At 39.9% G+C, this 18,907-nt stretch overlaps 2 protein-coding genes across 10 annotated transcripts in view; both read right to left on the bottom strand.

The window, feature by feature from the left end:
* reck (reversion-inducing-cysteine-rich protein with kazal motifs) overlaps positions 1–1,576 on the bottom strand; it is a 58,271-nt gene extending 56,695 nt beyond the window's left edge. The window contains exon 1 of the mRNA XM_048174469.1: positions 1,321–1,576. Within this exon, the coding sequence (XP_048030426.1) occupies positions 1,321–1,390 (70 nt within the window). The 5' untranslated portion in view covers positions 1,391–1,576. The remainder of the gene's footprint in view (positions 1–1,320) is intronic.
* A 7,838-nt stretch (positions 1,577–9,414) lies between these two features.
* The window catches only part of col15a1a (collagen, type XV, alpha 1a), an 81,081-nt gene continuing 71,588 nt past the window's right edge, over positions 9,415–18,907 (bottom strand). For all 9 annotated transcript variants that reach the window (XM_048174356.1, XM_048174359.1, XM_048174357.1 and 6 more), the window contains 7 exons: positions 17,319–17,386; positions 17,038–17,163; positions 16,891–16,941; positions 16,699–16,761; positions 14,534–14,731; positions 14,288–14,397; positions 9,415–10,893 (listed from right to left, as the gene is read on the bottom strand). In XM_048174356.1, coding sequence (XP_048030313.1) covers positions 10,635–10,893; positions 14,288–14,397; positions 14,534–14,731; positions 16,699–16,761; positions 16,891–16,941; positions 17,038–17,163; positions 17,319–17,386 — 875 coding nt within the window. In that variant the 3' untranslated portion in view covers positions 9,415–10,634. The remainder of the gene's footprint in view (positions 10,894–14,287; positions 14,398–14,533; positions 14,732–16,698; positions 16,762–16,890; positions 16,942–17,037; positions 17,164–17,318; positions 17,387–18,907) is intronic.

Consider the following 18,907-nt stretch of genomic DNA (forward strand, 5'->3'; position numbering starts at 1 on the left):
TTTGTAACTGGGCTGTGAGAGGGAAAAACTGGCTGGACACTTGTAAATAAAGGTTCAAAAGGTTAACAGCCAACTTTTGCATGCTCACTTTATCTATGTAAGAGCAAAAGTAGCCTAATGCCTTCCTTCTGTGTCCGACGACTCCGTTATTTACTGGAGGAATCCGAGCACATGTTCACAAACACACACTTCAAAGCACTTCGGCATCCAGATGTCAGCTTGACTTTGTTTGACACTGATAGAACATGAAAGAATTTGGCTTTAAGTTTCTTTTGCTATAAACAACATTAACATTTTGCCAGAGGGAAATTTTATGATTTATTTGCCAATGCAAAAATGCAAAGACTCGCTGATTCTCACCCACAACAAATGGCAACTGTAAAGAAAAATAACAAATGCTTCCTTTTCCAACACCTTCTTTAACACTTTCGTATTCCATTCATTAACATGATATTAACTGTGATAGCATGTGAATTCACTTCAGGTAATGCATTATGCATTGCATTTGTTGGTTTATTTATTTTAATTCTACACTATAAAGAAAACATTGCCACATATGGTGTAGATTGTAAGTAAAAATCACAATTAAGAGTCAATAATAATGCAAAATTAATTCAAAATAAAGTAAATGATGTTAAAGCACCCATAATGGTGACTTTGAATTAAATACATACTATTATCCCACAATGCAGCACAATATAGTCATTTTTGCATTGTAATTCCTAAAAATGACTGGCATCCTGGTATTTTTTACAGTGTGTCATTATATAGCCTAATGCTTGTTTATGAATGATTATTGAAAGTTATTATTATAAAGTGTTACAGTCCTGACAGGATATGACTGAGTCTAAACTCTCATTCATTCATCTCAGATCATACTGCTTTCAAAAACACATTTATTGATGTTGCTTTGAGTTTATTATGAAATCTGAAGCTGTTATTTCCAATCCAGTCGCCCATATACCAGCATGCATAATGAATTCATAAGCTGTCTCGAGCAAGTTATGGGAATATAACGGTACAGTCGAGCGTACACAAAGATCATTATGGACTCAAACAATGATTTAAAATCCATTACCAAATCATAATGCCAGCCACAATTCAATAACTCTTGATACAAACGCTTGCTTCAGAATAACGGTGCAGAATCAACAAGTCCAAACTTGCGATTATGTTGTTCGCTATTATTCATTATTATCATTAGTGCCTCTGCTTTTACCACGTATCAAAAGTAAAAATGATATTTTAAAGGCTAAAACTAGTCGATTCTTGACATTAAAGCAACTAGAAGCATAACGGGAGAAGTAAAAGCGGACTTACCCTGAGTATAAACGAAGGCGCAGAAGTTGCCAGAGAGAAGCAAAATGATTATCTCAAAACACACATACATCTTATTGAAATCCTAAAGTGCATGGTGGACTCAAACGCAAACGAGACGCGAGCTCCATGAGAGCATGTGTGCTAGCAGGAGCGCATGAGAGTGTCCGCGGCGGGTCCGCACGCACAGGCCGCACAGGAGACGCGGAGCGCGGCGCTGGAGCTCTGAGCATGTGCGGCTGATGGAGGCTGGAGGAGGGCTGGGTTAACGGAGCCATGAGAAATCACCGCACTTATACCGTTATGTGCCCGAGGGGTGGGGTGAGGGGGACGGACTCATGAGGGGAAGAAAGAGTCGAACAAAACTTCAAAAGATGAGAGACATTTATTAGTTTGCACTTCGCTAGCTCTAATTAACTGAGGCTGATAACAGACTTCAGAACACAGCTTCAGATAGAAAGAAAATATATTCATTGAAAGGCCTGTATCATATTAGCTAGAGACTGAGAAAATGATAAAAAAATAGACAAGACAGACAGAGAGATAGACAGAGAGAGAGATAGAGAGATAGATAGACAAACAGAGATAGATAGATAGATAGATAGATAGATAGATAGATAGATAGATAGATAGATAGATAGATAGATAGAAAGAATATAGATAGATAGATAGATAGATAGATAGATAGACGGACAAACAGAGATATATAGATAGATAGAACGATAGATAGACGACAGAACAATAGATAGAAAGATGATAGATAGATAGAACGACAGAATGATAGATAGAGAGATAGAACGATAGATAGAACGACAGAACGATAGATAGATAGACGGACAAACAGAGATAGATAGAATGACAGAACAATAGATAGATAGATGATAGATAGATAGAGAGATAGAACGACAGAACGATAGATAGAGAGATATATAGATAGATAGAACGATAGATAGACGACAGAACGATAGATAGAACGACAGAACGATAGATAGATAGACGGACAAACAGAGATAGATAGAATGACAGAACAATAGATAGATAGATGATAGATAGATAGAGAGATAGAACGACAGAACGATAGATAGAGAGATAGATAGAATGACAGAACGATAGATAGATAGATGATAGATAGATAGAGAGATAGAACGACAGAACGATAGATAGATAGATAGACGGACAAACAGAGATATATAGAATGACAGAACAATAGATAGATAGATGATAGATAGATAGAGAGATAGAACGACAGAACGATAGATAGAGAGATAGATAGAATGACAGAACGATAGATAGATAGATAGATGATAGATAGATAGAGAGATAGAACGACAGAACGATAGATAGATAGATAGATAGAATGACAGAACGATAGATAGATAGATGATAGATAGATAGAGAGATAGAACGACAGAACGATAGATAGATAGATAGATAGATAGATAGATAGATAGATAGATAGAATGACAGAACGATAGATAGATGATAGATAGATAGAGAGATAGAACGACAGAACGATAGATAGATAGATAGATAGATAGATAGATAGATAGATAGATAGATAGATAGATAGATGGACAAACAGAGATATATAGATAAACAGAACGATAGATAGACGACAGAACAATAGATAGATAGATGATAGATAGATAGATAGATAGATAGATAGAGAGATAGAGAGATAGATAGAACGATAGATAAAGAGATAGAGAGATAGAGAGATAGATAGAGAGATAGAGCGATAGATAGATAGAGAGATAGAGAGATAGATAGAACGATAGATAGAATGACAGAACGGTAGATAGATAGATAGATAGATAGATAGATAGATAGATAGATAGATAGATAGAGTGATAGATAGATAGATAGAGAGATAGATAGAACGACAGAACGATAGATAGAATGACAGAACGATAGATAGATAGATAGATAGATAGATAGAGAGATAGAGAGATAGAGAGATAGAGCGATAGATAGATAGAGAGATAGAGTGATAGATAGATAGATAGATAGATAGAGAGATAGAGTGATAGATAGAGAGATAGATAGAACGACAGAACGATAGATAGAATGACAGAACGATAGACAGATAGATAGATAGATAGAGAGAGAAATAGAGAGATAGAGCGATAGATAGATAGAGAGATAGAGAGATAGATAGAACGATAGATAGAACGACAGAACAATAGAACGATAGAACGATAGATAGATAGATAGATAGATAGATAGATAGATAGATAGATAGATAGATAGATAGATAGATAGATAGATAGATAGATAGATAGATAGATAGATCAACAAAAAATCAAGATATTGATTTATGAGAATATTCATCACGGTTATGTTAGTTTAGACCTTTTGTGTTTCTCCACCTTCTGTCTGAGTTATGCTGGGAACACACTAAAAGATTTTTGAAAACTTAAAAGATTTTCAAAATGTGAGAGACCATAAACATGAGGACAAAACAATCGTTAACCGTTTTGCTCCTATAGTGTGTCACCGTGATTTTGCCAAGTAAGACATGTTCCTGGATCAACATATTTTGTTAATGTAGTCCTAACCCTATTCCTAACCCTAAACCTAACCCTACCTATAATTTATCCCTAAAATCAGAGGGAAATGACAGACGTAGAAGCACCTAACCCTGGCTTAAGCTTATCCTTGACATAAACGGTAAACTTGCTCTTCAAATCTGATTGGTTGATTGGAATGTTGTTCCAGGATCAACAAAGATGCTGATCCAGGAACATGTTGTACTTGGTAAAATCACGTTCACCGTTGACAAAGACAGCACACCACACACCAACAGATTTTCAACCAGAGTCCCGACTGTGAACACGCAAAATCTCTCGCGACTTCAGAATAAACATGACGGACGAGAGGCAGGGAGAAATTGCATTGATAGTGTTTGGAATGATTTTGGTATGTTTCACTGGACACATTGTATAAACACTCGTTCTGTTGCCACAAATCGACAAGCAAAATCCTCCATCTCTGCTGTCAAAATTCATGACTGTGTTTGTTATGTTTCAGTCTTTTGTCAGCTCGCTTTCTGATTGGATATGGTTTCGTTCCACGTGATAATCTCCAAGTGTGCACGCGTTTGTCCTCGGGGTTCCCCCCACACAGCAGGATTTCTGATCGTAAATATTTAACGTTGAATATTTACGATTCGTGATTGGGGATTCAGTCACTCTTAACACACCTCACACCACAGGAAAATCTGATAAAATAATCTGTAGAACCATCAAGATAATCTGGACATTACCTAGGATTGTCGGAAGTGGAGAAATCGGCCCAAAATCAGCCTGATTATCTTGTGGTATGTACCAGGGTTGCCAAGTTTTCACAACAAAACCCACCCAATTGCTCCTCAAAACTAGCCCAAATCGCATTTCAGGGGGATCTAATTTTCACTACCAACTATGACCAGAATACTCAACCTACAAAGTGACTAGCGGCAAAGATTGCATTTTTTTTATTTTATTTTTTATCATGGTCTTTCCCTGCCATGCAACTCCTGTGCCTTGAACAGTGAAATCACTCCCTCAAGAAACATTTGGATCTTGCCCATCAAACCACCTTCCCGGAGCTCCTCGAGGAAGCTTCGCTGTGTTTGTGGCCCCACAGCCCCACTCCCAACCCAGTGCCCAGCCTAGTACCACCCCACTGCGAGGAACGAGAGCACCTCAGCCGCGATGTTGGAGCCCTCACCAGAAGGAGCAATCACATCTGAGCTTAAGGGGACCCCATCTGACCAGGTGTGCGTGCCGACTGACACATCCATCACCGCGGGAGTCCCTGCGGAGTACAAGGGAATGGAAGCGAGCCCCGCCAACCCTCCTGCAACTGAGAGTGAACACTGCCTGGACTTTATGGACAGTTTGTGTGTGGAGAGCTACATTCCCTGTGCCACTTGATCTCCTCAGAATCTGAATCTTCATCTTCAGTGCTGTTAACCTCACCCAGCCTCCCTCTCCAAACTGGACCTAATTTTTTCATCAGTCTCCGTGTCATTCGTCAGTCTCCTCTTCAGCCACTCCTACCACCCAGTCATCACTACCTCCCATCAGTGGCGCAGCTACCCCTTGGATCTGCTGGGAGCCTTTGCCACCTGGATGTCAGAAGCCCGTGGCTCCGCCTCCACCCTCTGAGGGCTCCACTCCACCTCGACTCGTCGCCCTGGCTCCTGCGCCTCCACTCCTTCCTTCCTCGGCTCCAGCGTGGACAATCAGCCCTTCAGTCTCGCTGGGCTCCCTCGGAACATCGGCTCTACCTGGGTCAGACATCACCACGCCTCTCCGGTCCTCCACCCCTTCGGCTCCGGCGAGCGCCACCCTTCCTCAGGCTCTGCCTCCATCTTCAATCACTCCAGCTCCACCTCTGCTCTCCAGATCCCCACTTCCACCTCAGGGGGTCGTCGCTGCTTCTCCGTCGTGGCCGCCTAGGACTTTGGTCCCTCTCCACCCCATCAGCTCTCCGTCTGCTTGGTGGGCTTCACCACCATCCCCATCTAGTCCTCCCCAAGATGACGTCACACATCCCTACACCATGGCTCCTCCCTTCTGTGACGCTGCCATGGAGCGCATTCGTGGCTGTGGCCTGGGTCTCCATCCGCACGCCCCTGTTCAAGGCCATCCTATGGATCCTTCCACCTTCATCACCTCCTTGGACTTTTCTGTTGGACCACCTTCTGGGTGTCCGTCTACCTCCAAAGCCGCCTCCTGCCATCCTCGTTGGTGCCATCCCTTTGGCAGCTCTTCGCCACCTCCTCACCTTCTCTTTATAGGTTATGTCACGGTTATGTTTGGACCTTTTGTTGTCATAGTTCCCCTCATTATCCTGTATATATATGTTCTTGTGTTTTATTCCTTGGTTTTTAGTCTATGTATCGTTGTGTTTCTGTGTCTGGATTACCTGTGGATTATTAAAGACTGCTTTGAACTTTCATCTTCCTTGTCATGCATGTGATTATCACTACCAACTGTGACAATTCATATTTTGAAGATGTTTATTATTTTTCAAATATTGTTGCAGACAGTGTCGGGTTTGAAGTCATAAAGGCTGAGACCCTCTGGTGTAGAGAGTTCTTAAAAACTACTACTAAGTAAAGCAACAATACATGCACAGAGGACGAAATGAGGCCAATTCTCTCCAATTTAGAAGAAAAACTTTGAATTTAGCAATTTCCAAATCAGAGCGTGAGCAGGGCACAAACACAAAGGGACTAATGTTCAGGCTGTACAGCAGGAGCGGATGAGCAACCCATTATGTTCATCTGAATGCTGGGCGTTTGCTCAAAAAGTGGTTCAACACATGAAAAAGAATAAAACAAACCAGCTAAATCAGAAAAAGCAATTCAACAAAACCATCCTGAGGTTGAGAAATAACACAAATCTAAGTATTGTTCCGCTGAGGGCTTGTGGCATCTGTATATGATTCCCATGACTCTCCTGACTTTTGACCTGTGGTATCCTGCTCCTTAGGCCATTACAGCACAGTCATATTACAACAGATGTCCACTGTTCTTTCCCAAATGCATATATGATCAACACTGGAGGGCAAAATATGATCTTTGACCTTATCACATCAGCACTGATTTGCCACTTAAAAAAATAAATAAAATAAGAGATATGCAAAGATATGCTAGGGAAAAAGTCTGAGATAATATCTTTTGAGGCAAATCCAGCCCCCATTATATTAAATGCATGCGTGCAACACACAATATTGCAGGAATTTTCCTCCACCAAGGTTGACCTCAATGAAGCCATGCACTGTGTTTCTATGCACTGCTGAGAATAAAACATGAACGCTATTATTTTGCTGTTATATACATTTAAATATCTGTTTATCAAGCTAATGACACCCTATTTGAAGCCAGACATAAGTGATATATCTTGAGATAATTACAGTAGGTGTTCCAAGCTAAACTAAAATTGGAGACCATAATGTCTTTTTCTGTCGTGGAGGCAAATAAGTCGTATTTAATTAGCTACTTTATAACTCCAGCGCAGGAGCTGCCATGTGCTGCTTCCGTTCCATCTTATGTTGTGCTGTAATTAATACTCACAATTGAAACATTAAGTCTTTGTTGTGGCAGTGCACGAGATGCAGCTTGAAAGAGCATCAGGAAGTGGCACTAATTCTCCAATGTGGTTCACACATGCCGCAACGGCTCGAGGTCCGCCATATGAAACCACCACTATATTTAGCCAGAAGAACCGTACATGAAAGTCAACTGTCACCTTCATTACCCTAATGAGCAGAAACTCACTAATCACAGAGCAGTACATACACACAGCTGGCTCCATCGGACATGCTGAAATGTCAAAGTCACAGTGATTGGACAGAGATAATAACGGGGTTACTGTACTTATTATACAGCTCCTCACCGAATAAATTATTTGAGTTGATTTTATAATCTTACCTGTACAACTATATAATCCTTCCTCTAAAAGAAATAGTACAAAAAAAAATCTGCCTAGCAACAAGATGAACACTGCTACAATATTTTTAATTATATTATTATTAATAATTATTAAATCTGAAGTCCTCCAAGGTTATACACTGTAATCGATAAGGAGGTGCCAGCTGTGTCTGTATGAAAAAAGTCTGTGAGACCCTCCACCTTTCAGAATTTGTACAGTAAATTGTTTTTTCATTACTTTTTAAAGTCAGTTTATTATAATTTAATTAGAAATTACTCATAAAGCCACACTGACTAAAAATTAATTAATTTTTCCAGTAATTTATTTACAGTCAGTAACACACCCAACCCACTATTTGGCATAACGAATGGTTTTGCCTGTTTTATAGAGAAACATGAGAACAATATAAAAACAATAAGCCTGTAACCATCTCGATCATAGATGGAAAGGACCATTTACAGCCAATACAGGCAATTTATCATAGGAGATATATGGTTTTTAAAGCTTTTTAACAGTTATTGAGGTTGAACCAAAAACCTAGGACTAGTTCACCAAAGTTGGTTTTTTAAATAATCTACACTATTTAACGAACGATTCGATGGACAGTGGCGGTCCCAGAGGCAAAGTTCCTCAGAATGAGGAGTTCTACCATGTGGTATGAATGTCGTGGGCGTGCGCGAAAAATCATGCGATACACAATGCTTTATGCACGTGAAAAACGTGAAGGTGCCCCCGGTGGTCTATTTTTTTCGAATTTCTCACAGGCCTCTAGTGCCGTCAAACAGGTCCAGCGAATTTCGTTCCAGTCGGCCTCTGTTAAGCTGCTCAAACTTCAGTGGCTGACGGCGGCCATGTTTTTTGAGATGTGTCATTGTCCTCATAGACAGTCGTGGAACCTTGGACGAAGACACTGCATGCCAATTTTCAAGTTGATCGGACTAACGGTGAAGTAGTTATAGCCATTTTCATGTTTTTTTCCCTGTTATAGCGCCACCAAGTGGCTGGTCGCCATGTCCTTTTTCATGCAACCACAGAATGAGTTCTTACATAGGTGTGCCAAGTTTGGTGAAAATATCTCGTTCCGTTCACAAGTTATAGCCATTTTAGTAAAAGTGGATCCACTCACTTCAAATGTTTTGGCGGCCCTTAGGGACCATGAAATGGAATTGCGAATTTTTTTGGTAATTATTGACAATCAGACTCCAGAGTATCTTGCTGCACTGGTTTTGTTCAAATCGAGCCAAAAACCTAAGACTAGTTTGCAAAAGTCGTTTTTTCAAAAAATTCAAAAAAAAGAAAATTTTGCTGTAGCGCCCCCATCAGGCCGAATGGGGCGAGCCTTGGTGACGTTGTAGGAGGTGATCACTTTTAGCGGAGAATGCTGATACTTGGAAAATATAACAATTACAATAGGGTTTCAGTGCTACGCGCTTAAACCACTAAGTACATTGACAACAAACAATTACAGATGTACTTAGACAGCACTTCAGTAAATGAACACCAGTGCTTTTATGGTTTTTTGATGGGTAAGTACAGGATTTCCCCTTCCTTTAGAACCAATATAGACTATAGATATTGTCATATTATGTATTACAGTGCAATAACTTAAATATGCACTATATAAATCAACTGCTGGTGGACATGAAAGAGACGAACTGCTGAGCAGAAAGAATAGTTCTTCATAGATGCTTTATTAAAAAGCCTATAAGAATGACAGTGTGACAAACAATGGTACATTCATTCATAATTCCCTAAGTTATCCAGTCAACTATAACTGTGATAACTCCAAGTATTTACTTATTTTAATATAAAAAAAATACCCAATCAGAGCAGTGAACATTTACTTCCAAGTCTTGAATGAGACACGCCCATCAAAACTGAGTGTTTCAAAAAGAGGGTCAAAAACATTATAGAAAATAGATTATTACTTCTAAATTAGGATGGAAAAATCTTGATAACCTTATAAGTGGACCTCTGAGAACATTATAAAATAAAAAGAAAAAAAAATGCAGTTCATGACTCCTTTAAAACTGTGACCTCTTAAAATGACTATTTACACGATTTTCCCCCACAACATTCCATCGTAAGGAGACAAACACTCATACTTTTGGTAAATGATGTGTGTTGGTGTGTGTGGCAGTGCCAGTCTGAGGGTGGCAAACCCTGAAAAACAACCCCAACTCATGCCAACTCCTCTGGCCATCTGTGCTCCGCGTTCAGGAGGTGCAAACTTTCCCAATAAACAGTGTTTCTGTGAGCGTTTCAAGGTTTCCCACTCATGCCCTATCCAGAACATTTGTTCATAAACAGACACAACTTTGAGTTCAGCACAGGTCAGTCACATCAAAATAACAGACACATAAAGATCACATTTGGAAAAAAATGTTTTATTCAACAGACAAAAAACACTTGATTTGCTTTTTAAAAATCTATAAAAAAGGTGATTTGCTTGTGACCTGATCTGCATCTTGTTAAAATGGATGCAATTTCTAAAAACTGCTTCATGACAATAAAAAAAATTGAATGATAATTCATTTCAGCAGTTAAATTGCATATTTATCCGTGACATTCTTGAATCATGTGCGGTCACTGTATAAATAAAACACTGAAATTAAATTAAATACAAACAGAATAACAAAACATAATGACATGATAAAAAAAAGGCTTTTTTTGGAAAATCAACACCAAAAATACAATATGAAAAGTACAGTGCATCAAAATGTCATGGAGAGGGCCGATCTCCCCTGTCCAACGCAGGGATCTGGCCAATATACATGTTACATTCTAGAAAGACGGCTTTGGTTGGACTAAACGTTCCTGTGCCGGAGCCTGACGGGCTGGAGTTCATGTCGTCTCTGTCCAAACTAATGTTCACCTTCTGACAGAGAGGCTTCAGTATCTGTAATACCATCTTCTGTGGCGCTGCTGTGCCTTCTGGAGCTCTTGGATGGTTTTGTGGTCGTTGCTGGTTTCGATGCACAGGACGATGAAGTGGTTGGAGCAGCTGCGCGTTTGCTGGTTCAGTAAGCCGCTGTAGAGGAACGACGCCTGACCCGTGATGGCCATGTCTCCAGCTCTCCAGGACTCACAGTTCAGAGCGTCCAGCCGCCGGCCTCTCTCTGAAGAGCCGTGCCATACCGCCTTCTGAGGCCTGAACACACAGAACACACACATGAGCATAACTCAAGACATGTACGGCTGCAAACAGTGCTCAAAAAGCGCTCAGCAGTGAACGAGGCATACGCAGAACTACTGCTTTCATTTTCTGAAACCAAATAGTTGGTGTTTTTTTTTGAAGGACTAGACTAGAACTGACTAGACCTGTATCAGGGACAGAGCTCATATACACTACTCTTCAAAGGTTTGGGGACAGTAAGATTTTTTTTAAAATAATAATACTTTCATTCAGTAAGGATGCATTAAACTGCTCAAAAGTGTCAGTAAAGACATTTCTGTCATGACAACTCTCAGAGTGTTCGGCATTGTAATGGATATGACAATGTTGATGTGTTTGGTCGGAATAGATATGCTACACTGCTGCTGCTGCTGCTGTTATTGCTGCTGCTTCTATTGGTTATTGCTGCTGCTACTGCTGTTATTGCTGCTGCTGCTGCTGCTGCTGTTTTTGGTTATTGCTGCTGCTGCTGTTATTGATTGTTGCTGCTGTTATTGCTGCTTCTGCTGCTGTTATTGCTGCTGCTGTTTACTGCTGCTATTGCTGTTATTGGTTATTGCTGCTGCTGCTGCTGTTATTGATTGTTGCTGCTGTTATTGCTGCTGCTGTTGGTTTTTGCTGCTACTGCTGTTATTGCTGCTTCTGCTGTTTACTGCTGCTATTGCTGTTATTGGTTATTGCTGCTGCGGCTGCTGTTATTGCTGCTGCTGCTGTTATTGCTGCTGCTGCTGCTGTTATTGATTGTTGCTGCTGTTATTGCTGCTTCTGCTGTTTACTGCTGCTATTGCTGTTACTGGTTATTGCTGCTGCTGCTGCTGCTGCTGTTATTGCTGCTGCTGCTGCTGCTGTTATTGATTGTTGCTGCTGTTATTGCTGCTTCTGCTGCTGTTGGTTTTTGCTGCTGCTGCTGTTATTGATTGTTGCTGCTGTTATTGCTGCTTCTGCTGCTGTTGGTTTTTGCTGCTGCTGCTGCTGCTGCTGTTATTGATTGTTGCTGCTGTTATTGCTGCTTCTGCTGCTGTTGGTTTTTGCTGCTGCTGCTGTTATTGATTGTTGCTGCTGTTAGTTATTGGTTATTGCTGCTCCAGCTGTTATTGCTGCTAATTCTGTTATTGCTGCTGCTGATGATGATATTGGATATTGCTGCTACTTCGATTATTGATTATTGCTGCTTCTGCTGCTGTTGGTTTTTGCTGCTGCTGCTGTTATTGATTGTTGCTGCTGGTGCTGTTGTTGATTGTTGCTGCTGTTATTGCTGCTTCTGCTGCTGTTGGTTTTTGCTGCTGCTGCTGCTGTTATTGATTGTTGCGGCTGTTATTGCTGCTGTTGGTTATTGGTTATTGCTGCTCCAGCTGTTATTGCTGCTAATTCTGTTATTGCTGCTGCTGATGATGATATTGGATATTGCTGCTACTTCGATTATTGATCATTGCTTCTGCTGCTGTGGGTTATTGATGCTGCTGCTTTTATTGCTGCTGCTGCTGCTGCTGTTATTGGTTATTGCAACTGCTGTTATTGATTATTGCTGCTACTTCTGTTATTGGTTATCGCTGCTACTTCTGTTATTGCTGCTGCTGTTATTGATTATTGCTACTGCTGTTATTGCTGCTACTTCTGTTATTGGTTATTGCTGCTGCTGCTATTATTGATTATTGCTGCTACTGCTGTTATTGCTGCTGTTGGTTATTGGTTATTGCTGCTACTGCTGTTATTGGTTATTGCTGCTACAGCTGTTATCGCTGCTACTTCTTTTATTGCTGCTGCTGCTGCTGCTGTTATTGATTATTGCTGCTGCTGCTGCTGTAGGTCATTGATGCTGCTGCTTTTATTGCTGCTACTTCTGTAATTGGTTATTGCTGCTGATTCTGCTGCTGTTATTGCTGCTTTTGCTACTGTTGGTTATTGCTGCTACTGCTGTTATTGGTTATTGCTGCTGCTGCTGTTGCTGTTATTGTTGCTGCTGCTGCAAATCAAGTACGGGACTTGCTACTGCCAATACATACATGACATGACAGCAAGTAAGACATGCTGCTGCTGCTGTAGAATATAGCATACATCAACTAGCAGATCTATGCAAGTGGAGCTGGGGAAGGTGGAGGGCCCTGAAAGAGCACTGCAACTACGACAGCAAACACTGACCAAGTATTTGAAGGATGAGCAATGAGCTCATTGGCTACTGATGCAGCAGGAACCAATCAGCTGTGCCCTACGGAGAATGATGTGATTGCAAGCAGACTGAGTTAAGGACCTGTTAGCCCGTTGAGAGAAGAATCTTGGAAAATAAAATGTATGATAGTTTCCACAAAAATTTGAATAATAATCATAAATGTTTCTCTGCTATTGTCTTATAGGCTAAAATATGTCTTCTGATAATTCTGATATAAAGATTAAACAACAGTTACTGAGAGGACAAATTCAATTTGGACTTGGTTTTTAGCATTTTAATTTATATTTTTAAAATATAATTACAATATTTATCTTAAAGTAATTTGTGTCTTTCTAAATTGAGAACGTACCTCCCTCTAAAACAAAACAGAACTAAACAGAGAAATAGCAAAATATTGTTTGCAGCTATGACATAAACCAAAGGTTACTGGCTATTTTATTAAGTAATAAATAAATAAATAAATGACTTGCTGATCAGTATTATCGTGATATGGAAATCTGATACTGTCACATGCCTAATAATAAGCTACAATACATGCATTTCAGAGACAGCGATCTTAACATGAGAACTGAGGTACGTCATGTTTATTAAACTGCTAACATGGGCTTTATGAAATGTCTCTTCTGTTTCATGCATTCACACAGTAGCTTTCCTAAAACTCAGTCCATGCAGGGCCCAAAAACATCCCACTTCACAAACAACCTTAAAAAGGCTCCAGCAAACCACAATTGCTGCTGCGCTGTCACTGCCTCATCTGGAGCATCGCACCGCGGGCTATATTTACCGGCCTGAAGTATAAATACACATACAGAGAGAAGGAAAAATACAAATACACGGGTGGAGAAATGTGAGTGCGCGAGGTGTAGCCGCTGTCGTCTGGACTGCGGTCGGTGCGCGGAGGCAGGCCGTGTCTGTGTTTGTGTCGCGTCGGGTCTTGGCAATGCTTGAGAGACTCCTGCTTACCACTAAACCATTACTAGAGTTTGAGCAATTAATGAGGTAGAATGATAGGACTGAACTGAGACGATTTATGCAATTGCTTGACTAAAATGTGCATGAAAGAAGCTTTTAAGCACATGATCGGATCAAGAAGTTGTTGAAGTGTGTCAGAATGACTCCGCTCACTTGACGATAATCTTCAAAGCTGCATAATCTGTGAGCGTTTAACACTCGATCTGAATCGGCTGTGATATGTGTACTGACCAGAAGGGGTCACTCATCACGTCCCGCCCGTCGAAGGAATAAAGTGGGATGCCGGGAGGGAGGAGATGGTTGGAGAAGATGGACTCCCAGTTCTTGAACAGGACCTCACCCTACACACACACATGGATATAGCGATAATATAATAATCATAATATATGAATTCAAACCCAAATTTAACTTTACGATTCCTTTACAAAGAAGCATGAGTGATCATGACTAAGAATTATTACCAACAAAGACATTTACCCTGAGGTTGACGACTGGCATGTTGGTTCGGTACATGGGCTGAATGATGTCAATCAGGTCCTGGAGGTGGTGTGAGAGGAAGGCCTTGTAATCGTCTCTGATTCCCATGGCTTGAGCTTGAGATCTGCAAAGCTTATTCACTGAATGGATGGAGCCCAAATTCCCCGTCAACGGCGCGTTGAGAGCCACCAACCTCAGCTGAGAAAACCGCGGAGAAGAACGTGAGGAAACAACAGCATATACCTATAGACAATGCTTGTTTCTAACAGAATAAAACTCGAAATTCTGAGAAAAAAGATATGAACTTGCAATTCGGACTATTTTTCTCAATTTGACTATATGCACAGTTACTTCCTGGTTGTCGTTAAGCCAGCACGGGCATTTCCGGTGAACTGTTAGCTGTTCATTCTGTAGTCGCTGTACATCGACACAAAACCATCAATGGTAGACTTTTTAATGTTATAGTCATATTTTAATACAGTTTTATTGATTTCAATAAAGACGAAGCTAATGGGACCGTTTAAAAACGCTGTATCTGTAATTAGACACACACACGCATTATTTTCCAGCACTTCTAATGTTATTTTTAATGTGATGACCACAAACATTATTTGTTCATCCTTCTGAGATTGTCCCCATTGTAAAACCGAACGTTTAAAAATGTAGGAAATTCAACATTTGATAGAAAACACTTATTTAAAAATAAAAAAGACAATAATTACCACTTTAACCAGCAGGTGGCGGCAAAGTAGCATTTATTTGTGCATATATCAGCCATTTCCTCTAATCGTTTTTCACTTCGTTTATGACTAAATATTAATTATAAAGTAACTAGGTTTAAAAATACATTTTGCCAATGTAAAGTATGAAGTACTCAAAAAATCTCATGAAAAACAATAACTTTTATTGTGAATGAATGACAAAGAAAGCGAACGCCTTTATAATTACAGCAGCTGTCAGTCAGTGCAGCGCAAGATCAATGATTTCAGCACACTTGTGAAAAAACACATTTTATACAATTTATCTAACTAAAGTGCACAATAAATAAATATTTCATTTTTTAAACTTTTTTTTCACATGAAAGTGTGAAAACTGATGGTTGAATTGAATTTAGCCGAGGAGGAACAATGAGGTACATCTTTATTTATTTATTTTTTTATGTCATCTTACATTTGAATAACTAAATTAATGCTATGCCTGACTATTTAAGTGATTATATTCTGATTATAAACTAAGTATTACATTACTGATGCTCAACACACCATCAAATGAATCTCATTCGAGCTGGTTTAAATTAATGTGGAAGTTCTAAAGAACGCTCTGTGCATATAGTCCATTCTCACAATTACATGAGTGTTTGCCCTCATGTGAAATGTGGATTATTGAAATTACTCGATTTTGACCATAGAATATTCTGATATGCAAACATTATAAGCCACAAAAATGCTCCAAAAGTGAAGTAAACAGCCACTTCAACAACACAAACAGACACAGACACAGAAAGAAGAGGCTTGTGTTGGAGAGCATCTCTCTTCATGAAGCCAGACTGGCTGGGATGATCTTCAACAACAGCAGATGGACGGCACCATAATTTAGTCTAAAACGGGAGCGACGGACACCACAGAGACACTTTTGGAGGCCTGATCATTTTGAGGCTTTTGAGGTGCTCAGACCCAAACCATGACAAATCTCAAATATGACATTAGTCTCTGTGGACGACAGCCTGGGAATGTTTGGATGGGGTGAGAGAGCATTCGGTGCATTGTGGGAGAGCCAGAGATACACTGCAAAATTGTAGGATATGAGACAAACTTTATTTTGAGGTTCTACTGCTTCTGTGGAGAAGTTTCCAGAAGTAGCAGCCAAACCATTGGATACGCATGTAGAAACACACACACACACGTTTGTTTTTGTGAATTGTGGGGACAGTCCATAGGCGTAATGGTTTTTATACTGTACAAACTGTATTTTCTATCACCCTACACCAACTCTACACCTAAACCTACCCATCACAGGAAACTGTGCACACTTTTACTTTCTCACAAAAACTCATTATGTATGATTTATAAGCCTTTTGAAAAGTGGGAACATGGGGTAATGTCCTCATAAATCACCCTCTCCTTGTAATACCTATGTCACACACACACTCTCACACACACACTTACTGCTCGTCCAGTGTGTATTTCAGGTGTGTTGCTCAGGTAAGAGTTCAGCATCAGAGGTTCAGCCTGTAGGTTTTACAGAGACAAGCTCAATCCTCTGAGAAACTCTCACACAGTCACTTTTTCCACATTAAAAAAGTTTGTTTTTTTCTGTCCAATAAAATGTGTTTAAAGAGATGAAAAAGTGGTTCTTACATCATCCTGTGAGAGGACAGAGGACGCGTGCGTCTCGATCAGCCCACCCAGCTGTGGAAGGAAAAATGCTCAAGCTGTGAAAAACTGAACACAATCTATAACACTGTGAACTGTATAATTAATCACTTCATTAATGCGAACGCTCACCTGAACCTCTCTCCAGCCTCCCGGCACTTTAATATAAAGTTTACTAGTCTCAGTAACGAAAGATAACGTCCCGTCCTCAACCACATACGACTGTGTCAAGGCACGCAAACTGGCATATTTCTTGACCTGGAAAAAAAGCCATATATGAAGTGAGATAAACAAAATACTGTATTTATCTGCTTTACCACAGTCAATATCTCATGATTGTGGGAAACTACCTTCGGCAGAGTGACATTAAAGCAAAAGACTGATTGATTTAACACATCTGAGTGTTTACTCACGGCGCCGGCGGGATCAGCGGCTCGTCCCGGAGGCCCGGGCGGTCCTGGAGGGCCAGGGATCATCACGCCTGAAACAACACAAGACTCACCCTTACTCCATACATATCAAAGTGTGATCACAGCAGAAGTGTTTGTGAAATGAAAAGCGCTCAGCAGGGATTGACTGTGAGAGTGTGTGAAGGCCATTTGGTCCCTCATAATCTTAGATCAACAAGACATCAAGAAACAAATAAACAGATGTATTGCTTTCTTGACCTTCATGACCCTCACCTTTGAAAGAGATATCAGCTTTATTCCTAAATTCATCTTTCTTTATAAATCACAGTTCATCTTAAAAGAGGACATATTATGCCCTTTTACACAGTCTTGACGTTGTTTTTGTGCTCTGCGTTCTGTACATTGTTTCACCAGTAGGTGGCGACAAGTGCCTATCTTTATTAGTGAGTCATCTGAATCATTCATTTAACCAATTTACTCAAAAACGCTAATTCATTCAGGAATGAAACAAGTGACTGGCTTTGTGAGTGAGTCATTGAATTATTCACTCAACCAATTTGTTGAACACCAATTCACTCAATGAAGAAACGCTGCGTTGGAGACACGCGACAACTGTGGCTTTGTTTAAAGAGGACCTATTATGCCCTTTTACACAGTCTTGATGTTGTTTTTGGGCTCTACTAGATTGAATGTTGATTATTCTCCTCATATTCTGCATTGTTCAGCTCCTCTCTTCCCAGTCAGTAACGCTCTGTTTAGTTCCTGTCTCTAGGAAGCCCCTCTTCTGAAAAGCACAATGTGCTCTGATTGGTCGTGTGTTGTGATTGGTGTTGGGAAATGTCCCGCCCCTTACCATAACTGCCAGTTTCAACACACTACTAACTCACTCAACCAGGCCACGCCCCTTTATTCTGTGTATGAATTATTTAAATGAGGAATATTATGATGTGTTCGTTCCCAGAAGAAAAAAAACATGGAAAAAAAACACCATTTAAGTTCAAGCACAATATGTATAAGCGCATCGACACCAACTAGTGGGACACTTGGCGCTGTTTTTATTTATTGCCATTTTTCGCATCACATAATTCAGTAATCATCATAAATTAGGTATCAATCGAAAGCTTAAAAACACAGAATTCATCCTGTGAAAACTCTTTTGAAACTGGACATTGGAAACGGTGTTTTAAATCCTTTTAGCGGGCTCCTCCCCCTAGTGGCCATTGTCATGTTTCTTATTACAAAATTTATTTTAACTACTTTATAGTCGAAACGTATCTAATTATCGACAAAACACATATCGTCGGAAAGGTCTGAATCTTAATCTTATATATTATTGGTCATAGAAGTGATATTTGGACAGAAATTTATTCATTTGTTACAGTAGAATGCATAAAAAATTCAATGGAATATTGCTGACACCTGGTGGCTATTTTTGGTACAGCGCCTAAACAAAATCTCATGGGAACTTTAATTTTTGGAACGCAACTTGGTTAGACATATGGCTTTGATTTTATATCAATTTTAGAATTTTAAAATATATATTTTATATAAAATAAAAACTTTTTAGTACAGTACATTTGATTTACAGTAAA

This window comes from Megalobrama amblycephala, linkage group LG22 (genome assembly GCF_018812025.1).
Source record: "Megalobrama amblycephala isolate DHTTF-2021 linkage group LG22, ASM1881202v1, whole genome shotgun sequence".
Taxonomy (NCBI): Eukaryota; Metazoa; Chordata; class Actinopteri; order Cypriniformes; family Xenocyprididae; genus Megalobrama; species Megalobrama amblycephala.